Source organism: Elgaria multicarinata, chromosome 7 (genome assembly GCF_023053635.1).
Source record: "Elgaria multicarinata webbii isolate HBS135686 ecotype San Diego chromosome 7, rElgMul1.1.pri, whole genome shotgun sequence".
NCBI lineage: Eukaryota > Metazoa > Chordata > Lepidosauria > Squamata > Anguidae > Elgaria > Elgaria multicarinata.
In genome coordinates, this window is record NC_086177.1 from 96,381,561 (window position 1) to 96,406,359 (window position 24,799).

The following is a 24,799-nucleotide window of genomic DNA, read 5'->3' on the forward strand; positions in this document are numbered from 1 at the left end:
CCTTTGGCTTGCTTTTCACTCCCTCACGGGGTTTTCCTTCTTTTGTATCTGATCACTCTAGTATAGCTTTAACTGTTGTGATGAAGAGGGGATTTCACCAGGTGCTGCATGCATACAAATGACACCTAGTGAAATTCCCGAATTGTGGATGGGGAGGGGGAAATACAGACGGAGCCAGTACAGGTGTCAGAGGACTAAGGTAACATACTCCCAATGAGCCATCTAACTGTATAGAAGAATCAAGGCAACTGGATCGCCAAACCACTGAATGGGTGCATCACCCTCTTGGAAGCAACAGCACCAGTTGCCAGTCCTAAGGGAGAAGTGGTCCATTGAGATGGAAAGGAGAAGAAACAAACTACAGAGAAAGAGAAAAAGGAGAGCACTAAAATCGAAAGAGACAATAAAGACCCAAAGCTTTTCCACAGCTGCCATTAATAATGAATTTCCGATATATTGCAGTGTTATATAAACGGTCGCTGGTTTCCCCCTTCGCTTTGCAGGAAGAGGTGCTAGAAATCAATACTCATCCCAGTTGTAAAAATTGGTTTTCTACAGTGGGCTATTTCCCCCACCCCCCTGTGGCTTCTTCCTTGAGCGCAATCTTGCTCTTGACACAACAGCTCTGAAGTCTCAAGTATAAGGAATCTCCTTTCATTTAAAGAAAGAAAGAGAGAGAGAGAGAGAGAGAGAGAGAGAGAGAGAGAGAGAGAGAGAGAGAGATTGGGCTCAGCTCTGATACGTGGGTGGGAGGGACGCCGCAATCCAACACAGGCATCTAGGCGGAAATGTTTGCTTTGCAAGCAGTGATGTGGCTCTGAACGGGTGGCCCTGGGCCAGGCCTGTGTAAACTTGGCTCTTTCAAAATGATCCGACAATCCCGTGCCAAGAAAACTTGAATTCTGTAACCTGCACAGATTTGTCAGTTTGGCACAACGTGTTTTACATCCAACAGATGCGAGGAGGAGCAAAGTTCTACACAGGTTATTGAAGGGCCGTGTTGTGACGTGTGGCTGAGGCGTGGCCACTCAACATCCAACTTTCTTTGCGTGCTAAGTGCCATTTTAGTGGAATTCTCTGGACTGGATGGGAGGACTGGGACGGGGCATGCCAGATGAGGAACCAGAGGTATCTGATCATTAGTAAGAACATCAGAAGAGCAACGATGGATCAGGCTAAGGGGGCATCTACAGTAGTTGAGCGTTCTGTTCACACAGCGCCCATCTAGCTGCCCACAGGAAACCCACAAGCAGGGTATGAGGGCAACAGCACCCTCCTGTCCATGTTCCCCAGCAACTGGTGTACATAGGCATACTGCCTCTGGTTCTGGAGCTAGCATGTAGCCATCAGGATTGGTAGCCAATGATAGCCTTCTCCTCTAGGAATTTGTCTAGTTGTTTTATATGTGTGTGTGTTTATTTTTTGTGCTTTTATGGTTTTAAATTTTGTATATTGATTTTTAATGTTCAATAAGAACATAAGAAGTACCGTGCTGGATCAGACCCAGGGACCATCTAGTCCAGCACTCTGTTCCCACAGAGGCCAACCAGCTGTTAGCCAGACCAACGAAGTAGGACATGGTGTAGCAGCACCCTCCCACCCATATTCCCCAGCAACTGGTGCTCACAGGCTTATTGCCTTGAATACTGGAGATAGCACACAACCATCAGCGCTAGTAGCCATTGATAGCCTTTGCCTCCAGGAATTTATCCAACCCCTTTTAAAGCCATCCAAATTGGTGACCATCACTACATCTTGTGGTAGTGAGTTCCATAATTTAACTATGCAAGGGAGACTGGAGCAGGCAGGCACCATCGGAGCCTGCTTCAGTTGGACCCCACCCACCCCACAGGGCTAACATCTTCACCTTGTGGGGAAGAAGGAGCTGTTGGTTTGCCCCTCCATTGGGAGATGAGAGGACGGAGCAGGGCCTTCCCACCAGCCTAAGCAGTCTCCTTAATTTCTTTTTATTTTCTCCCTCTTCCCTCCACACACTTTTCCTTGTGTGTCATGTCTTTTTTTAGAATGTAAGCCTGAGGGTAGGGACTGTCTTCTTTATTGATACATTGTAAGCTGCTCCGAGAGCCTTTTGGCTGAGGTGCGGGATAAAAATACTCTAAATAAATAAATAAATAAATAAACTATGCGCTGTGTGAAGAAGTACTTCCTTTTATGTGTCCTGGATCTCCCACCAATCAGCTTCATGGGATGATCCCGGGTTCTAGTATTTTGAGAGAGGGAGAAAAGTGTCTCCCTCTCCACTTTCTCCACACCATGCATAATTTTGTACACTTCTATCATGCCTCCCCTTAGCCTCCTTTTTTCCAAGCTAAACAATCCCAGTTGATGTAACCTTCCCTCACAGGGGAGATGCTCCAGCCCCTTCATCATTTTAGTTGCCCTTTTCCGTTCAATGTTTTTGATCTTCGTAAACTGCCCAGAGAGCTTCGGCTATGGGGCGGTATATAAATGTAAATCATCATCATCCCCTTTTAAAGCCGTCCAAACTGGTGGCAGCAGCTTCTACTGTTTCTACGATGACAATATGATCTAATGAAGTGAACTGCATACTGATTTAACTTCATAGAATCATAGAATAGCAGAGTTGGAAGGGGCCTACAAGGCCATCGAGTCCAACCCCCTGCTCAATGCAGGAATCCACCCTAAAGCATCCCCGACAGATGCTTGTCCAGCTGCCTCTTGAAGGCCTCTAGTGTGGGAGAGCCCACAACCTCCCTAGGTAACTGATTCCACTGTCGCACTGCTCTAACAGTCAGGAAGTTTTTCCTGATGTCCAGCCGGAATCTGGCTTCCTTTAACTTGAGCCCGTTATTTCGTGTCCTGCACTCTGGGAGGATCGAGAAGAGATCCTGGCCCTCCTCTGTGTGACAACCTTTTAAGTATTGGAAGAGTGCTGTCATGTCTCCCCTCAATCTGCTCTTCTCCAGGCTAAACATGCCCAGTTCTTTCAGTCTCTCTTCATAGGCCTTTAGGAGAGGTGTGTCAATCCTTTTCACTTTGCAATAGTGAAGACGGTTGAGCCCTATTCAGGTGTCCAAGATCTGTATAGAATCAAAACAAGAAGGGGGGAGCGCCCTAGCCCTGCCCTGGATTTCTACCACCCTGCACTCATGTAAGACAACAGTCTGAAGAGGACAACCTCCTACACCCAGGGAAGCCCTCCATACAATCTGGGACGCTGATTTTCCCTGGTCCTGGCTCATCTGCAGGGCCTTGACGAATACAGGAAGCTCATTTCTTCTGAAATTGCTCGTGGGGGTGGCGTGGGAGGGGCTAGAATGTTCGTTCTCCTCATGTTGATTCTACACAGATGCTAAATACCCGAACAGGGCTTTGGTGTGTTAGCAGCACTGGTGAAGATCTGAGAAATAGGGTCCAACCAGGGTGTGATCCTGATACCATGTCCTAGCTCTCCCTGTCTGGTGAGTGGTTACACTATGCCAGGGGCTTTGCTAGGCTCTTGAAATATCTGGAGCTAAAGCCCATAGGACACAAACGTGCAATTTAAATTTCAAACCCAGCCAATTAATTTCCCATCCAAATCACACCAAATAAAATAATAAATAAATAAATTTGCATCCCAACCTCAGATCATCCTAAATCAGTAGTTCCTCTTCAGTTGTAATTAATTTCCAATGGCTGTGAACAGGCGTGAAAATATCTACAAGCAGGAGTTGCCTGTTACATTTTTTAATGAATCCTTTCAGCCTCCCACCTCATGCAACTAAGCTTAGGGAAAAAGCATCCACTGGCACCAATGGACACTTGGGTCCTAGGGAAAACATTTGGGGTGGGGGCCCCAAGCACTGAGTCAATGCCCCCGCGCTAATGCACACAACATTGCAAGCATGACTTAGGAAGGCAGAAGACAAAGATGAAAAGCCAGCAGTCTGGAGCGGAAACAAAAGAAGTCTCACCTCAGTGGTTGAAAGCACCGTGTCTTCGTCGAGGCTTAGAACAGCATCTGTGACAATGTTCTCGTAGGGCAGGAAACGGCTGCTCATAACCTGTAGGGTGGACAAAGGGTATCATTGGAAAAGCTCTTGAGGTCCGACACTGCCAAGGGCAGCACCCTCATCACCGCCCAACTGAAGGAGTTGACTCTCTAGTATGGCCCTAATGGAGAAATGGACCCAATCAAACCGAAAGGTCTGGAAAAGAAATGCGACTGTCTGGTCTCGTATGATCAAAATGAATTCTGTTGAAGCTGACTGAGTATGTCTTGATTGTGCCTTAGGTTATCCGCTGATTCGTTTTAGCAACAGTTGCCCCACAAGGACTCATGGGTCCCGCTGCCCTCTCCAGTCCCTGTTTTGCCCCATGTGATGCTTCGGAATTGTTCTGTTTTTTATATATGTATGCAATTACGAGAGAGAGAGAGAGAGAGAGAGAGAGAGAGAGAGAGAGAGAGTTAGTTCAGACAACACGTTTTTCTACATAGTGGGAAAAAGCCACTCAGCGCTTGAGTTTGTAGGGGGTATTCACCACACAACATGTTCTAACGCCACAGAAGGCTTTAAAGAAGCATTTTGCAACCCCGTGTCAATGAAGCATGTATATTCATATTCCAACCACGTGGGTAGGGCTGATCACATTTGTTTTGTGGGGTTCCAGTCAGGTGACTGTTTCTGCACATATGCTTGGAATATTCTCATGTGCTCCCCATCAGTCCAGGAAGCAGCACGGATCCAAATTTAGGGTTGTTTGCTCCCATCAGCCCCATGGCCAACGGTCAGGGATTCTGGGAGTTGTAGGCTAAACCATCTAGAGGGTACCAGGTTGCTTACCCCTGGTTTATTGCTTTGGTCTTCAACTGCTGGGTTAGGCCCACCACTGGGTTGCAGCCTGACCTTAAGTGGGTCAAAAGCACGGCGCTCCCACCATACCAAATATACGTCGAAAAATTGAGAACAGGGTCCCCAAATGCATGGTTGAGATTAAGATGCGTCAGTCCTAAAGCTGAAAAGGTTGAAGACTATTGGTTTAGCACCGTCTTTCCCAACCTGGTGCCCTCCACATGTGTTGGACTACAATTTCTATCACTCCAATGGTCCCAGGATGATGGGAGTTATAGTCCAACACATCTAGAGGACACCAAGATGGGGAAGCTGCTTTATTTATTTATTTATTGTATTTATAACCTGCCTTTTTTTCTCCAAGGAACCCAAGGATCTGTACATAATCCTCCTCCTCTCCATTTTATCCTCACAACAACAACCCTGTGAGGTAGGTTGCGCTGAGTCATAGAATCATAGAATAGTAGAGTAGAATAGTAGAATAGTAAGGGGCCTATAAAGCCATCAAGTCCAACCCCCTTCTCAATGCAGGAATCCACCTTAAAGCATCCTTGACAGATGGCTGTCCAGCTGCCTTTTGAAGGCCTCTAGTGTCTGTGACTGGCCCAAAGTGGGCTTCCATAGCTGACTGGAGACTAGAAACCGGAATTTCTGACTTCTAGTCCAACACTTTAGCCACAACACTACAATGGCTTTTAGAGGTTTCATGAGTCACTTTGACAGTCTAAAGTCAAGACACCCTTTATTTTCCTCCCCCATTTAGAGGAATCCATTTTGAAGGACAGAGTGACATGCAAGAGGAGAAATAGCCTGCTCTTGACCGCACATAAGAGCTGGCTTTGTAGTCCCTACATGCTCTGAGGCGAGTGCCTACATAGGCTTTAGAACTTGCCGGGGAGTTTTGTTTCCTCAGGCTCTCCAATATATGAAAGAAAGGAAAGACAGGGAAAAGGGAGAGAGGGAGGGAGAGACAATAAAGGGCACGGAGATGGGCAATCTCTAAACAGCAGCCTCCTATCTTAGCCCTGCAGCGAATCTCCTGGTATTGCTCACACGGACACTATCTGAGGCAGGAACCTATTTAGCGGCCAGCTTAGCAGTGCCCTGACTTTTCTCTTGTTAAGCCCACTGGGAGAAAACAGCAAAGACAAGCTCCATACATTTTCAATAGCGGCAAAGCACCTGAGGGAAAACACACACCTGCAGAGTGAAAATTCGTTCCGCTCTGGACAGCTGACTGATAAAACACCCCGAACTATGTCCTTCTACTCCTCACCGCTCAAAAAGCAAGATTACCTCCGTTTAGCATTCGCACTGCAGCCTCTCCGCGGAGGTGCGTGCCGCGAAAAGAGAGAGAAGTCTTTGCGTTCAAATGCCCTGCACAAAACCGTGGAGTCAGCACAGCCGGCTGCTCACGGTCTGGAAATATGCTGCACAAACATTTCGCTGGTGCAGAGGAAGAATGAGTGACATAAAATATCTAGCACAGCCTTCCCCAACCTGGTACTCTCCAGATGGGTTGGACGACAACTCCCAGCATCCCCTAGCCGAAGGACACCAGGTTGGAGAAGCACTGATCCAGGTACTATTTCTAGCCGGACCTACAACCACCTTATTTCATAGCTCTCTGGAAAGAAGAACCTGGAACCTGGGCCAGATCTACACCAAGCAGGATATAGCATTATGAAAGCGATATGAAAGTGGTATATGGTATGTATCAATGGGCCCAAACAGTTGTCAGTGCACTTCAATACTGCTGTAAAGCTGTAGTGTGGCTCCTGCCTCTTATATAATGCTTTCATACTGCTTTCACAGTGCAATATCCTGTTTGGTGTGGATCTGGCCCTGGACTGCATATCCAAGGGCCGGAAGATGCAGCAGATTAATAGATGGGCTGCTTCCATGGGTTGACATCTTCAGCAACAGCAAGCCCTGGAGTCCATCTGCAGCGCCATCTATCTCCTCCCTTTGGACAGAACAGCCTAGTGTCATCAAGCACCAGGGGTGAAGAAGACAGCCCTCCCTCTGCCAACACCAGCATCTGGATGGCTTTAAAAGGAGGTTGGATAAACTCCAGGAGGAGAAGGCTATCAATGGCTTCTAGTCCTGATGGCTATGTGCTACCTCCAGCAGCGGAGGCAGAATGCCTATGTACACCAGTTGCTGGGGATCATGGGCAGGAGGGTGCTATTGCACCCATGTCCTGCTTGTGGGTTTCCCATGGTCATTTGGTTGGCCACTGTGTGAACAGAATGCTGGACTAGGTGGATCCTTGCTCTGATCCAATATGGCTCTTCTTATGTCCTTATATGTCTATCAATATTGTATCTCTGTGGATTTAAATTGTAAGCTGCTTCAGGAGCCAATCTTGTCTATAAAATGGAATATGATCAGAAATAACATCAGCAACAATAGTAGGTGATGCCTACGACTTGTTCCAGATCTGTCCACTGACGCTTCCCACGGTTTAATTGAGCAGGGACTTGAACTCGGGTTTCCCGTTCTAAATCTGTATCTGCTACACTACAACTGGCTACTTCGAAGAATAAAACTATATATTTTAGCCAGTGTGGTGTAGTGGCTAAAGTGTTGGACTAGGAGCCGGGAGATCCGGGTTGTAGTCCCCACTTGGCCATGGGAATCCACAGGGTGACTTTGGGCCAGTCACAGACTCTCAGCCCAACCTACCTCACAGGGTTGTTGTTGTGAGGATAAAATGGAAAAGAGGAGGATTGTGTATGCTGCCTTGGGCTCCTTGAAAGAAAGAAGGCCGGAAATAAATGCGACAAACAAACAAATAAATATTGTGAACATCTTGAGACTCTGTTTCTTCATTTTTATTTCTATTGATACAGTCTTTTACCCTGCCTTGATTTTTTTCTCATCACAGCCCCCATCATTGTGCAATAGCCTCCCACACAAGGTACACACGCACACATGCACACACACTGGCAGTGTTTTCACCAACAGTTCAAAGCACTTTGTTTCAAAGGTCTTTTGGATGTGAATTTATTGATTCTCCTGGTATTCTCTTTTTGTTCTGAGCTGGTTCCATGTATGTCATTTAGCTACACTGTAGTGTTGGTGGAGAGGGCTGGGGATGCTGTGGACTGCGAAGAAGACAAATAAGTGGGTTCTAGAACAAATTAAGCCAGAAATCTCACTAGAAATGTTGGAACTGAGGCTGTCATACTTCAGACATATAATGAGAAGAAACGACTCATTAGAAAAAGACAATAATGCAGAAGGAAAAGAGGAAGACCAAACAACAGATAGTCTGACTCTGCAAAGGAAGATATGAGCAAGTTACAAAATCTGAATAGGGTGGTTTACAACAGATTGCTGATTCATAGGGTCACCATTAAGTCGAAGCTGACTTGAAGGCACATTTATTTATTTGTTGCATTTATATCCCGCCTTTTTCCCTCCAAGGAACCCAAGGCGGCATACATAATCCTCCTCTTCTACTCCATTTTATCCTCACAACAACAACCCTGTGAGGTAGGTTGGGCCGAGAGTCTGTGATTGGCCCAAAGTCATCCAGTGAGCTTCCATGGCCGAGTGGGGACTAGAACCCGGATCTCCTGACTCCTAGTCCAACACTCCAACCACTACACCACACTGGCACATAATCAACTAACTCAGCCTTCCTCAACCTGGGGCGCTCCAGATGTGTTGGACTACAACTGGGAGATGCAGTCCAACACATCTGGAGCGCCCCAGGTTGAGGAAGGCTGAAACTAATACTGTATAAAAAAGAGGCATTTCCTAAGCAACCAAAAAAATTGAAAGAAAACACACCAAATAAAGCACATCCTTCTCTGTGCTCACTCAACACAAGAGATAATGTTGCTTGCGACGAAGAGCAGGTCCCTTTCGATAGCGATTACGAAATGATCTCATCTCAAGAAGTACAACTGTGTGAAGGCCTTTAGACAACGTTCACATTTAGGAAAGCTGTTAGGCTTTGTAAACCACTGAGGGATTTTGGGGTGCTCGGGGCGTGTTTTGAGAGGTAGCAGGAAGGATACCTGGGAATGCTTTTCTTTATTATTATGGGAATATGTGTATGAAGTTGGTTTCGAGTGTTGTTTTTATTCTGTTTTTTAAAAAATGGGTTGTAAGCTGCCTTGAGCTTTTTGGGAAGGTGGGGGTGAAAAAATGGTTTAAATAAATAAAGCCTCCCTTCAAACTGGGGAAAAAAGGTAAACAATAACACCAACAACACACCCATAGCCATAGCTACTCCATTCACATGCCCAAGAGCCATGGGGCACCCCCTACCTTGCTTTCTCCTTCGATGACAATGACAGGCACGGCAGTTGCAGGCCAGCGGTGCTTGGCAGGAAGGGGTTTATCACAATTCCATAAGACAATGATCTGAAAAGAGAAACAACCCTTGCGATTAGTAACATGCCTACCTGGAGGCATCCAGATGTTATAGGCTACAACTTCCAGAAGCCAAAGCCAGCAAGGAGCTGCAGTCCAAAACATCTGGATGACTGCCCAAAAAGAGAGGCACAAGCATCAAGTTAACTACTCCACCGTTCAATCCAGAACTTTAAAGAAAGAAACACACTAACAATCCTATTCCTATCCGATGGCAGATAGGAACCCTGATGGCTACCCTGATGGTACCCTGATGGCTACGTGCTACCGCCAGTATCAGAGGCAATAAGCCTATCTACACCAGTTGCTGGGGAACATGGGTGGGAGGGTGCTGTTGCACTCATGTCCTGTAGGCTTCCCATGGGCATCTGGTTGGCCACTTTTCTAACAGAATGCTGGCTTAGATAGGCCTTTAGTCTGATCCAGCGTGGCTCTTAAGTTCTTATGGAAAGGCTTCAGTTGGAGACCCTGGAAAGGCAGTGCCAGCCATGGCAGGCAACAATGGACTTGGTAGACTATCGGTCCATCTCAATGTAATGTCCGTGTGTAATAAAGGCCATCTGCATCACTTTTCATTTTGGTGAATGTATTGGCAGCCTGTATTAGAAAGATCGCCAAAATTTGCCAACAGGAAGCAAGGGCCATAGTAAGTCAAAACTGGATTTTTATTCTTAGCAATTACGGAGACATGCCACATTGTTGAACTGTCTGGAGGACAAGTGCAATTTCTCACCTGGGCACAGTACTGGGATTTGGCGACAGCAACTAGGAGTTTCAGCACAGGTTGAGACTGAGAAACTAAAGGAGTAACTGCATGGATAACAGCGGTGAATTTGGACGGGGACTTGACACCTGGAAAGGAAAACCAAAAACAACATATTTAAAAATTGTAAATGAATCAGCCTAGTTATTATATATATGTGACCTTTAAGGGTACAATCTTCTCAAGGCAGTTTACATATTAACTGCTTCTATGTGGGCTTAAAATTGGTAATAACCTCATTTAAGCCCCACATTTAGACCCCGTTCAGACGACATGCTCAGGCACAGTGGTTAAGCATCTTGAGCTAAACATTATGGCTTAGCGTGTCATGTGAGTCATGTGAATGATTCCTAACCACAGTGGCTACATAACCACTGTGGTCCCGTTCAGACAACATGCTAAACCATGCTGTTTAACCACAAAATGGTAAATACATTCCGTTAACCATTTTGTGGTTAAGCAGCATGGTTTAGCGTGTCGTCTGAACGAGGCCAATGTGTTTATGTACTAACCATTTGCTGCAAAAGGGTTAGTGGCCTAACCATGGCTTAGTGTGTTGTCTGAACAGGGTCATAGATGGAATGCAGCCCCTGAGAACTTTCCTCAATGGGCGGCATCAAGGGCACCTGCCAAGGATCCACACCCCAGCAGGGGCCCACTGATAAAAGCCCCCTGGAGATATTCCTCCTCTTCACCATGGCAACCCACTTGTTGACCTGCCTTTGCTCTGGCCCAGATAACGGTGGTGGTGAGGAGGAGGAGCAGCAGATGCTTCTGCCTACTTGCTCATTGGCTCTCTGCCTGTCAAGCAAGCAAGCGCTAGCAATGACGAGAAAGAGGAGGAGGACCGAGAGCAGCTGGTGGCCATGGTGATGAGAAGGTAGACTCACTGGGGGTCCCTCAAAAACCTGGAGCCAGCCCTGCAGATTAGAATTCGGTCTCAGGCTGGGGGGGAAAAGCTCAATATGGAATCACTTACCTAGGTTAGCATAATAGTAAGGAAAATCTCCCAGATATGATGAATACTGTGGCAGTACAAATAATCCTCCAGGGTGTTTATTCCATATTAAGCTGTTGCGTGATATGTGCTTAAATATTCTGTCTTGAATAATCTGGAAAATAAGGAATAAACACGTCTTTCAAAGGTCCTAATGAGAAATGGAAGAGGCTGCAGTTCTGGCTCCAGACAGCAATCACTGCACCTTTTGTAAAAGCCAGCAAGAGGCAGATTATTTAGCATTCCTGTTTAATCTTTTCTCTTTTCCATTAAACAGCCCAGATGAAGCTGAACTTGTGCATGTTCCTGTGGGTTAGAAGCCTCACATAATGGTATTCAAACTGCCTCATTAGCTGCTGCAGACACGGTGGCAACCCAGCAACTTATTAGATGGCTGTATTTAAAGTCAAAAAATGTTTTTAGTTTGTAAAATGGGCATGTCCGTTGCGAGGCTGATTAATCCATTCTGCAATTTTGACATCGATGTCCTGCATAAAATAATTAGCCCAGTGGTAGATTTAGATAGGATGGGTACCTTTTTTGAATCATGACGACTTTAACCTTCACCTCCCTCTGTTCTCCTCTGCCCACAAATACACAAACAATATAGTGCCAGAAACAAAAATTGCAGGGAACAAAATGTAATGACACCACAGTTATCTCTGGCCCAAAGAAAATCAATGGTGCAGTTACATTGAATATATTACTGTGATTTTATGCAACCATGGAAGAAAGCATAGAATTTCATATTGGGCACAGAGTTCAGGACCCTGAGAATCTCAGCTTTCTTTCTCTTCTTTTTTACGGAAAGTTTCTAGCCCATAAGGTCACCAAGATATGCTTGGAAGTGTGTGGGGAAAACCTGGTGAAATCTCATTAGGCAGATAGTCAGTTGTCAGAAGCTGGGTGTCTTCATTAAACTTTAGAGATCCATGCCCTTTCCCATAACTAGCAGAGGCAAAATATATTATGCAAAGTAGTAAAAACTGCAGAATAAATTATGCAAATGTTCTTAATTTGAATAAGGTGCTCATCACAGACAACACTAATAGCAAGCTGGCTGACAAAGAACAAACACGTAAAATATATAATTAAAAACACACAATTCAGCCCAAATAAATATCCGAAAATACAATCGTATTTTTCTTGGGGGGCATCTTCAAGGGCAGTCCCATGAAGAATGCATTAAAGTAATCTAGTCAGCAGGTTACTTGAGCATGAACCACTCTGACCAGACTATATCCATCCCGGAAAGGCTGTAGCTGGTGAGCCAGCCAAAGCTGGTAAAGGTTACTCCTAGCCAAAAAGTTCATCTGGGCCTGAAGTGATTGGATTGAGGAGTACCCCCAAGCTATGTACTTGTTCTTTAAGGAGAAGTTCAACTCAATTTAGAACATCTTATCGGAGTGAAGTGGGATGTGCAGGTGCTGAATTCAGTCATTCAACCTCAGTTTATTGGCCCTCACCCACCGCATTATTGAACCCAGACACTGCTTCAGCGCCTGCACAGTCTCACCTGACTCAAATAGCAATGGAGAAATATAGTTGAGTGTCATCAGTATCCTGCTGACACCTCACTCCAAATTCCCTGATGACCTTCAAACAGATGTTAATAAGCATGGCGGATAAGATGGACCCTTGTGGGACTGCGCAGCACAACTGCCATGGGGACAAGCAGAACCTGTCAATGCCACTGTCTGAAACTAATCCTGCAGGCAACTGTGAAACAACTGTATCACCTGTATCCTACACCTAACCTGAAGAGCCAGCAAAATACCATGGTCAATGGTATCAAAAGCCGCCAAGAGAAAAGTCCATTAGGGAGAACTTAAGAAGTGTCATGCTGGATCAGACCCAGGGTCCATCTAGTTCACATAGTGGCCAACCAGCTGTCGGTCAGGAAGCAACAAAGCAGGACATGGTGCAAGAGCACCCTCCCGCCCATGTTCCCCAGCAACTGGTGCACACAGGTTTACTGCCTCGGATACTAGAGGTAGCACATAGCCATCAGGGCTAGTAGCCATTAATAGCCTTCTCTTCCAGGAGTTTATCCAACCCACTTTTAAAGCCATCCAAACTGGTGGCCATCGCTACATCTTGCGGTAGTGAATTCCATACTTTACCTATGCCTCTATACCAATGTCAATCATGCACCTTTTATTTGTCCTGAACCTCCCACAAATCAGCTTCATGGGATGACCCCTGGTTCTATATTATGGGGGAACAGCGTGGTGGAGTACATGGCTTTGCATGCAGAAGATCCCAGGTTCAATCACCAGTATCTCCAAGCATACCTGGGAAAAAACCATAACTAACCCTGGAGCCCATTTGCCAGTCAGGGCAAACTATACCGGCTTAAAGCCTTTGATGGTTAAACTCACTGGCACACTGTTTTAACTGTTTTAACTGCATCTACTGCTTTTAAATTATATATTGTTTTAACTTGAATTATGGTTTTATTTATTTATTTATTTATTTTATTTATTTATTTAATTACATTTATATACCGCCCCACAGCCGAAGCTCTCTGGGCGGTTTACAACATTTAAAAATAGTAAACATTAAAAGTATACAATTTAAAACACACACACAGACACATAAAAAACAGTATAAAAACAACGGTATCCATTTAAAAACAACAATTGTGGGCTCCATTAAAAACAAACTTAACGTTGTTAAATGCTGTTAAAACGCTGTTAAAAATGCCTGGGAGAAGAGAAAAGTCTTGACCTGGCGCCGAAAAGATAACAATGTTGGCGCCAGGCGAGCCTCATCGGGGAGATCATTCCACAGTCGGGGGGCCACCACTGAAAAGGCCCTCTCCCTTGTTGCCATCCTCTGAGCTTCCCTCGGAGTAGGCACTCGGAGGAGGACCTTAGATGTTGAATTTGTTTTTAACTGTGTATATTTATTGTTTTACACTGTATGTTTTTATCTGTACACCGCCCTGAGATCTTAGTGATATAGGGCGGGATATAAATATTTTAAATAAATAAAATAAATAAATAAATAAATAAATAAAATAAATGGACCATCACTCTGACTTGGTATATGGCAAGTTCAAATGTTCCACTGTCTATCGTTCCAACTATCACTTGCTCAGAAGAGCTGACCAACAATCCTCAAGAAGAAATGCCACGTTTAGCTGACCTGTGGCAGTGCAGAGGAGTAAAATCACCTCATTTATACTCAGTATTGTTTCACTGTTGAGACACACGAGCACTTCCATACACCCTTGCCCACCACCCAGCCCAGTTTAGTTTTGAAAAAGGCTTCCAATGATAATGTTCATATGGGCCTCCTGCTTCAAGGCAAGCTGACCGTCCTTACTGATTCTGTTATTTTATGGTCCTGGGACCTGACCCTATACCAAATTTAACAGATGGCTATTCTAGACATGAAAACAACATTTAATTGTCTGTGCGGCTGGAACAGAGGGAAGACTTGAAAGAAAGGATATAGGGAAGGACAAAAATGGAACCAATTTACAGCTCCTTCACTAACAATAAAATCACAGAGAAAACAGCTCCACGCATGTTGCAAAATGTGTGCTTTGTCTTAGTAAAAAGGTAATTTAAAAACAAATAAACCCCTGCAGCAAATTTGGTCTAAAAAGTACATTTCTGTTTTTAACATTAGTATGAAGTTTCGCCAAGAACACACTTTTATTGGGGATACAAATATTTCTAAGCTAGGTCCATTCTCAATCAAGAACGGTCTATCTCAACATAGGAAAGTGGTGTGGATTAGATAAACATCACATCTGGTCTAGTTCTACTACATTTGCACCATTCCACGTGACCGAGGCCCTTTCTACACCATAGGGTGTAGAGGGAGGGAGGGGCTATCCCACACTTACCTGCTTCCAGGATTGTCCCAGGGTGTCTAAATGGAAGCGTGATGTTCCGGATGGGAGGAGGGACGTTGCGACCGCCATTTTGTTTTTAAACGAAAAGGAGCTGGACCGCTCTTGCGCTCCAGCAAAAAGTAAGTTTTTTTTAAAAAACTCGGCCCGACCCTGTTCCCCACCCCACCCCCAATGTCCCTGGACTGCCCCCGGCCTAGCTTCTTCCCTCTGCTGACCCCCACTACTTGCGGGGAGGAGGGAAGAAGCCAGAACAGGGACCCATACCTCCCGCGGTCTTGGGACGATCCCGAGACCGCAGAAAGAATTGGGTTTTCCCAGGTGTTTTTAACTCTGGGTAAACCCATGCCTGTCGGCCCCTGCCCCCAGGAGTCCCTTTGTGTCATTTGGACACACAGGGACTCAGCCGTGACCAACCTGGACTATCAGGCTGGTGTAGACAAGACCTGAGATTCATGGAAGTAAGAGCAAATCAAATTTTGACGGAAGGGAGTGTTGCAATGTTTGGCCACAGCTGTTCAGAAAAGCTTTTGAAATTGCGGCAGCTGTGTTTCTCAGCAGTTTCCTGTTGGTTTTCTGTCATCTTCCTCTTTAATCTGAAATAGTTCTTACCATAGGTCTTGGGTTTCCCCTGCAGGGACCAATCAAAGACCACGAAAACACCTTGGGGTGGAAAGTCTGCCTCAAAAGAGGGTGTGTGTCTTTTTACAATACTACTTCTTCAAAAAGCTATTTCTCCAGAAAGGTTCCTTAAACCACTCATTTACCAAGAATGATGAGAATACTGATTTATCAGTCCTAAAGCCCCCAAGAATCTGCTAGTCTATGGGAGTCAGCTTTCCCTTGCAAGCTGGATGGCTTCCCATTTGTCATTGTGTCATTTTTTCTTACACCAATCCTTGTAACAAAGAACATATTTCCTTGGGGAAGAAAAGTTATAGATGCTGAAGGACTTTCTTCTGCCCTATTCCTGACGCCCGTGCGCGCACACACATGCACACTTTCGTGCACATCTCTTTCCAGGGGACCCACGCCATGCCCCTGAAACCAAGGTCAGACAAAGTCCAGGCGAAGAGAACGCCAGTGCCTCGGCTCTGACTAATATCAGAGAATTGTTACTCACCTCTAGTGTAGTCAATACAATCTTCTCAACCGAAGAAAAATAAGCCTCCCACAAGAACTGTGTCTGCTGTCTAAGTGCTAGGATTTTATCCTGATGGATAGACCTGATTGTAGAAGGGATCTGTAATACAAGGTTGAAACAAATCAGACAGTGTCGAAAACATTGCAACCCGAGAACATTAAGGCACTACTGGGGGCCTTTCCGGATGATCCGTTTATAGCACCATCAGTTTAGGTTTTATAGATCAGTGTGTAGTGCATTTGGCTCTCGTACGCAGCACACCATCCACACTCTCAGAAAACGGCACCCGCGATCACAGTAATTGGAAATTGAATTATGCGGGCGGTTCATTAATGCTGTGCCTCTGTCCCACTTCCTACCGGAGAACCTGCTTTACCCACGTTTATGGGAGAGACTTTTCCAGGACCAGGTCATTTATTTACTTATTGCAAGCTCTCTGAGTGGTTCACAAAAATTAAAACTGTTCAAAGTATAAACCAAACAGTATAAAAACATGCTATAAAATACAATATAAAAGCACAACCAGGATAACATCAACAGCAGTGCAGAAATACAATTTTAAAATACAAATTTAAAACAGCAAAGTTAAAATTAAGTTTATAGACTGTTAAAGTACAGGACTGTTAAAATATATTTGAAACGTTATTCTAGAGGAGGCACTCTCACAAGACCACTTTCGCTAAATGATCTATCCATTTATTAAAGTTATTTAAATGTATGAAGCACCTCATAAATAGATTCCTCTAGGCATTTTACAAATTAATATTGAGGGGCAAAGGCACCTTGGGGTGACTCTTTAATCTGGTTGCACGAACTGGCCCTCAATAAGCAGAAGTTGCATTCTTCATTCCGGTTTCTATTGCCTCCAGTGTGGATGTGCTGTCATCTTCCAAAGCCCGGGAGGTTCAACTTCCTCCCAGTGTTTTCTCTCGGAAGCTGGAGTATCCGGAATTTGCACGACAACACAAATGACTGCACCATTGCCAGTATTTTTAAGGCCACCAATGGAGCAAGAGATGCACCTGGGTTCCCTTTGCAGAATTACAGAGGATGTTGGAACTAGAGTGACCATATGGAAAGGAGGACTGGGCTCCTGTTTCTTTAAGAGTTGCATAGAAAAGGGAATTTCGGCAGTGTTATTTGTATGCATGCTGCACCTGGTGAAATTCGCTCTTCATCACAACAGTTAAAGCTGCAGGAGCCCTGCCCTCTTTTGTATCTGCCACTCTAATATAGCTCCTGAAGCTTTAACTATTGTGACAGAGATGAAATTTCACCAAGTGCTACATGCATACAAATGACACTTGCTGAAATTCCCCTTTCTATACAACTGTTAAAGATACAGGAGCCCTATCCTCCTTTCCATATGGTCACCCTATTGGAACACAACTCCATCTTGGCCAGGAATGGAGGGAAGGCAGGATATCAATGCTTTAAAAAAAAACCAAACTACTTTGGAGCATGAAGTGCAGCCCTTTGGGGTGGCAGAAATTTTCTGAATTGGGCCTAGAAGCATTTCCATTTTACTGCCCATGTAAATTTATATCTATATCTGCATTATTATTTTTTACTCTTAATAGAGAACAGGAACACCACATCCTTGAGGAGTGAATTCATGCTTAACTTCTCCTTCCAGAGCTACTGATGTGAAATTAATTTGGCTCTGCAGATATGTCTTTATTGTTCTATCCCTGTTTATATCTAGAGCAAGTCTACATTATAATGGTGACTGTGCAGCTATCCAAACATTTTAGGGTACAAAAATCCACTTCAATTTAATTACGGCATTCAGCTCAAGAATATATATCAAAGTTCAGGCTTGGCCATATTCACTTTACATCTTGTTAGCTTCCCCAAAAGATGACAGCTGCAATCCTATACCTTCTTATCTGGGAGAAAGCCCCATTTAGCTCCATGGGACTTACTTCGGAGTTCATATATGTGGGGCTGTGCTTTCATTCTCTCTAATCAGGCAGGGAATGGTGTATATGGTTATTTAGTACATTTCAGATTTTAGTTCAAGGCTAAAGGTGCTTGACCTGAGAGACCTAGCCTGTTTGTTGTGGTTGGACTAGATCATAGGGAACAAAAACGATATCAAGCGCTATTTCTGAGTCATGGAGCAATTTCCAGTGAGCCACCTAGAGCTTGTTGGTTCTGGGATCCATGCTAAGAATGCTGGACCAGGGGGGGCCCATTCAGACAACATGCTAAACCATGTTGCTTAACCACAATGCATTCCATGAACTAATTTGTGATTAAGCAGCATGGTTTAACGTATTGTCTGAATGGGGCCTATCTATCTATATCTATCTATCTATCTATCTATCTATCTATCTATCTATCTATCTATCATCTATCTCTATCAATCTCCAGGTGGTTTTTTTTTTTTTGTTTATGTGGGTCAAGGCACAGGGTAGGCACAGTCGGGCACCTGCTGAGGGCCCACACCCCAGAAGGGGCCCACTGACAAGAGCCCTCTGGAGTTATTCCTCCTCTTCACCATTGGAACCTGCTTGTTAAAAACGTAAGAACATAAGAAGAGTCATGTTGGATCAGACGAAGGGTCCATCTAGTCCACCACTCTGTTCACACAGGGGCCAACCAGCTGTTGTCCAAAACTCCACAAGCAGGACACAGGTGCAACAACACCCTACCACCCATGTTCCCCAGCAACTGGTGTACATAGGCTTACTGCCTCAGATACTGGGGGACATGGGTGGGAGGGTGCTGTTGCACCGTGTCCTGTTTTGTTTGTCCCCGGTTGACAGCTGGTTGGCCCCTGTGTGAACCAAATGCTGGACTAGATGGACCCTCAGTCTGACGCAGCATGGCACTTCTTACATTCTTATACTGGAGGTAGCATATAGCCATCAGGACTAGTAGCCATTCTCAGCCTTCTCCTCCAGGAATTCATCCAACCCCTTTTTAAAGCCACCCAAATGCAGTGTCCATCACTACATCTTCTGGTAGCAAATTCCATAGTTTAACTATGTGCTGTGAGAAGAAGTCCAGAATTTCCCACCAATCAGTTTCATGGGATGACCCCAGGTTCTAGTATCATGAGGGAGAAAAATCTCTCCCTATCCACATTCTCTATACTATGAACTTTTACCTGCTTTTGCTCTAGCCCACATAACGGTGGTGGTGAGGAGGAGGAGGAGGAGGAGGAGGAGGAGATGTTCTGCCTACTTGCTCTATGGCTCTCTGCCTGTCAAGCAAGCAAGTACTAACAATGATGAGAAAGAGGATGAAGAGCCAGTGTGGTGTAGTGGCTAAGGTGTTGGACTGGGAGTCAGGAGATCCGGGTTTTAGTCCCCACTTGGCCATGGAAACCCACTGGGTGACTTTGGGCCAGCCACAGACTCTCAGCTCAACTTACCTCACAGGGTTTTTGTTGTGAGGAAAAAGTGGAGAGGAGGAGGATTATGTACGCCGCCTTGGGTTCCTTGGAGGAAAAAAGGCGGGATATAAATGTAATAAATAAATAAAAGCAGCTGGTGTCAACGGGGGGGGGGGGGTGAGGACGTGGGCTCATTAAGGGAGGGGGCCCATCCAGGTATCTTGCCCAAGGGCCCTCAAAATCCTGGAGCCAGCACAAATTTGGATAAGCTTTCAATCTAAATCCCTCTTGGCACTGCCTTTGTGTGTTTTTTGGTGTGTGTTTACTTCAGCATGACGCCTATTTTCTCATTAGATTGCAGCATTCCTTCTAAGCCATTCAATTAGTCCTTTTTTCTCTCCAGGTGAATTATGCAGAAGGCACCTACCTATGTTTGCTTTCGATTCGTGCCGTTTTGCATTTCCGAGTAAGATATGAGATGACGCCCTGCAAATGCCTTTTCACTCATTCACACTCTCTTCACTCATTCCCAATAAAAGAGTCTTAATTAGAATACATCTGTTCTCTGCACAGCTTCACAGCTTTCGGGGCTGGGCTGGGCTGGGCTTTTTGGAAACGATCTCGTTATGCCAAGCTCACAGTTTTAACATATATTGCATGAGGTTCAACAAAAAGACCCCCAGTTTGAAGAATCAAGCTTTTCTAAGGGAGAACGTTTTAGCAGTATGTAAATCTATATACTCAAGAAATGTCAGCGATAACCAGGGTCCCAGTGGAGATATAAGAACTGTTAGATCCTCTGTCAACAATATGGCCAAGAGGAGTATAGCCAGGTATGTCAACATCATGGTGATCACCTCCATCCAGTTGTGATGCCAAGGCAACTCTAAATCCCAGATGTAGATGGGCCAAGGTCAAAAGTGTTTCATAGTGGACTCAGCCCTCTCTTTGTAAAAAGCAGACATACCTGCTAAAGCAAATCTGCTTGTCTTAGGGCACGTCTACACCAAGCAGGATATTCCACTATGAAAGCGGTATATAAAAGGCAGGAGCCACACTACTGCTTTATAGTGGTATACAGCTTCGGCTATTGGGCGGTATAGAAATGAAATAAATAAATAATAAATAAATATTGAAGTGCACTGACAACTGTTGCGGCCCATTGACACAGACCATATACCACTTTTATACCGCTATATCCTGCTTGGTGTGGCTCCTGCCTTTTATATACCACTTTCATAGTGCAATATCCTGCTTGGTGCAGATGAGCCCTTAGATGTGTTTATTACTATCGTGCTTGTTTTAATACTTCTAAACCATCTTAAGATCATTGATGCTGGATAGTTATGTAAATAAATACACTTTTGAAACTTGCATTCTTAACGTTCACTTGAAAGTTGGATGCAGGCCTGGAAACCCAGAAATCCCTAATCGTCCCTACTCATTCTATGGGTGAGCCTTAGGAACGTAAGGAGAGCCATGCTAGATCAGACCAAGGGTCCATCTAGTCCAGCATCATGTTCACACAGTGGCCAACCAGCTACTGACTAGGAATCCACAAGCAGGACACGAGTGCAACCAGTGTGTTTCCAAGCCCAATTCAAAATGCTGGTTTTGACCTTTAAAGTCCTAAGGGGTTTGGGGCCAAGTTATTTGAAGGACTGCCTTCACACATATCAGCCTGCCCACACTTTAAGACCTGAAAGAGAGGCCCTTCTCATTTGCCTACCTGTTAGAGCAATTAGGTGGGTGATTATACAGGAGAAGGGCCTTCCCTGCAGCGGCCCCACACCTTTGGAACAAGCTGCCATCGGATGTACATCATGCTCAATCATTGCAGGGTTTTAAGAAGGCCTTGAAAACATATTATTGGCCTTCTTGTGATATGACTACTGTTGTTGCTGTTATTGACATTTTTGTTATTGCTAGATTTATTGTTGGCTTTTATTGTTTTTATTGCTATTTTTTGTGTTTATGATTTTAATACTTTTAATATTTTAACTTTTTTAAATGTATTTTGTTGTTCTAAGCCACCTTGGGAGGACTTCGGCCCTGAAAGGCAGTCAAGAAATGTTTTAAATGAATAAACAAACAGCGCATGCGCACACACACACACACACACACACACACACACACACACACACATACGCCCAGGCTAAGTCTCTGTTCAAAGCTAGTGGCTGTGTTTGGATGTCATGCTAAACTACAGTTTTTCAAGATGTGAATGAGTCTGGCCTCTTCTGCATGCAGAAAAGGAAAATGGAGTGGGATGATGTCATAGGAGGGGCTTCAGGGCAGCCCCTCCCCCCCCCCCCGGACATCATCCAGCCCAACAGTTTGGTCTGCAGAAATCTGGCACCCAGATCAAAATTGGTTCCTTGCCCCTACAATAAAGCATCTAATGCCAAGCGTAACTGTAAAATCTATGCATGTCTACTCAGAAGTAAGTCCCATCCAATTCAATGGGGCTTACCCAGTAGTTTGTGAATTTAGGAGTGCAGCCTAAAAAAGTAAATAAGTTGAATTGTTCTTGAAGCCACGTTGGAAGCAAAAAATGTATACTGCAAAAAATATCTGGCGAACATACAGTATACAGAACTTTTAAGGACTTTTAGACAGATTTTCGTAACGTTTTAGTATGCGCATTTCTTACCTGGTTGGATATTTTTACAGTATTAATGTTCGTTTACTGCATTAAGCTATTTTTGCTCCAGCCTTTGCAGGCGGGACTTTTGATATGTACTTGCATGTGAAATGAATAAGAGCCGTCACATCCATCAGACAAAGCAAGATGCTCGTATCTGCAAAGCTAGGGGAAAGCTTAAAATATTTTTCAAAGGATATTTTTGTGTCCTGGCTCACTTAATAACAGATGAGGACGGAAATCAGAGCTCCCGTTTTTAACCGTATTTGGCTATTTGCTATTAGTCTTCTAGGCCAAGACATTAGGTGTGGGAAATGATGAATCGAGGCTGATCTGCCACAAATACACTAGAATTATTAGGAAGCGATGACGTTTTAATAGCAGTTCATTTGTGTAATAGCAGGGAAGAGAGGGAAAGGAGGGGGAGGGGAAGTCATGGTGTAAAAATGAAGGCAAAAAGCCCAGCTCTATCTCTACCGGTGCTGGAGTGGTGTGAGGCTGCCGAGAATATGTAAATAAAAACATCCGAGCTCAACTAAAACGGGAAATGAGAAACTGTAACACAACAAAAAACATTTCCCAGAGCAGACATTTGGGCTCGATGCCAGCTCTTTAAAAACCACTGTTAATAATGGTACAGTAGTTGCTCTAGTAAGGAAGCAGCTGCGAAGAGAATCAATTCTGCATTACAGGAAAAGGCCAGGACTGGAACACTGAGGTGCCCATGTTGGGGGTGATGGTGGGGTGGGGGGAAGGAAGATTTGGGATTCTGCACATCCCACACCCACCCCTTGATCTTCTCCAACTAGGGGATTCCAATTCTGCCACTGGCAGTACCGATATTCAAAGAGTGGCTAGATTTGAATATTTTGGATGCATGGGTAGGGGGTCAGCACAGAATCATAGAATAGTAGAGTTGGAAGGGGCCTATAAAGCCATTGAGTCCAACCCCCTGCTCAATGCAGGAATCCACCTTAAATAGAATCATAGAGCACATGTCAGTAGAGCACATGTCTTACATGCAGAAGGGTTCCATCCCTGACCTCTCCCACTGAAGGAAACAGGGCTGGTGGGGGAATGTCTTTCTGAGATGTTGGAGACTTGCCTCCCTCACACATGGGAAGGTTGGTTGTCAAAAACAGTGGGCTTGAACTAGAGTGGAATCTCCATGAATGAAAGGATGCCTTCTGTTGGTGGAGGAAAAGCGGATCCAGTGGAGGAACTTCCTTCCCCCTGCCCTACAGCCCGAAGCAACACCTTGCAGTTTCTTGTGGGGATGGCCCAAACCTCTAGAGCAGTTTTTTTAGGGACATATGTTGTGGGGTGGTGGTGGTGGAGGGGAATCTATGAAAATCACCTCCCCTGCTTTCATCCATAGGAATATCCAGATTGTGGAGTTCTGCTCTGTGCAACTTTGGCTCCAACCCAGAGTTTTTATGTGAGCCCAGCCTGGCTGGGATCCTGGCAGTTCCACTCTCTGCTCCCTAAAGTAACTTTCAGAGAAGCTGGCTTGTCTTAGCCATCCCACAGAAAAAGTGATAGAGGGGCAAGAAACTATTCCCACTTTTCCAGATGATATGTGAACCACCCAGGGAGCTTCAGCTATTTATTTATTTATTTATTTATTGCATTTCTATAACGCCCAATAACCGAAGTTCTCTGGCTATGGGGCAGTATAGAAATGCAATAAATAAAATGATATAGGAAGCCATTTCAAGTTATCCCGAAATAAAGTTTAGTTTATTTGTATCACAACCGACATCTTGTCTTTTACGTGGCAGCCCCAGATAAGCTAGGTCAGCCTCCCCCAAACCTGGTGCCAAGCTGGCGATGATGGGAGGTGTCCAGACAAAACACTAAACCATGGATAGGCCACTAATGCTTTTGCTGCAAATGGTCAGTGAGCGTGTTTAAACCATGGTCATGTAGCCATCATGGTTAGGAATGGTTCACACAACATGCTAACTCATGTTTCACATGACGCCCTAAGCCACAATGTTTAGTTCAAAATGCTTAACCATCGTGGCTTAGCATGTCGTCTGAACAGGGTCATCTAGAGAGTTCAGGTTGGGGAAAGCTGAGCTAGAGGAAGGGGAAAAGGAGACGGGAAGGGGATTAGGTAGAAGAATTTGAACTATGCAAATTCCTGTACAAAACATAGTAATATGTGGATTTGTACTTAGCCATCTACTGGAATTTGCACTCCTCTCGAACCTTGTGGTGCAGTTCTCGGCAGTTTAAAGGCATAAAAATACCCATTTAAATATGCATTTGGAGAGGATTTTAAAAAGGGGGGTTGCAGGGTAATGCGGAAACGGAGCACACATCAGGGTAAGTACATACCCTGACACGGACTGGAGATTTGCCCATCCCTAGCCTCAGGACGAGACCTTTCCGAACTACGAACATTTGGAAGTTGCAAGTAACTTTCCATTCTGAGCACTTTGCAACTCTGGAGCTCTTGAGCATGTCTATAAAAAGAAATCAGATGTGCCTACATTTTTAACCAAGACGTTTGGAGGCTTGAGTGACCTTCATGTCAGAAAAGTGAATGATGCCTTATTAAATGAGTTAATATTCACAATGACACAGACAAATCCCTCCCGATAAAAATCTCTTTTATAGCCATGACCTTTTGGATACATCTTTCCTGGAAGTGTAGAAGAAGGCTGCTGTTGTCAACTGATGTGACGAAGGCCCCAGCCTTCTCCCCACACCTCCCCTTACCTGTAATAACAATCTCTCATCCCCTATGACGGCAGCTTGATTCCAATCAATCACTTCGGAGAATGGCAACTCCCACCCGTTGCTGAGCATCACAGGAACGCAGGCAGCCT

The 24,799-nt window shown here is 44.8% G+C and overlaps 1 protein-coding gene across 1 annotated transcript in view; it reads right to left on the minus strand.

The window, feature by feature from the left end:
• The window catches only part of EXT1 (exostosin glycosyltransferase 1), a 294,543-nt gene that overhangs the window by 15,748 nt on the left and 253,996 nt on the right, over positions 1–24,799 (minus strand). Inside the window, exons 3-8 of the mRNA XM_063131088.1 lie at positions 24,690–24,797; positions 15,955–16,074; positions 10,949–11,081; positions 9,940–10,058; positions 9,102–9,197; positions 3,939–4,028 (exon numbers count right to left, since the gene is read on the minus strand). Coding sequence (XP_062987158.1) covers positions 3,939–4,028; positions 9,102–9,197; positions 9,940–10,058; positions 10,949–11,081; positions 15,955–16,074; positions 24,690–24,797 — 666 coding nt within the window. The remainder of the gene's footprint in view (positions 1–3,938; positions 4,029–9,101; positions 9,198–9,939; positions 10,059–10,948; positions 11,082–15,954; positions 16,075–24,689; positions 24,798–24,799) is intronic.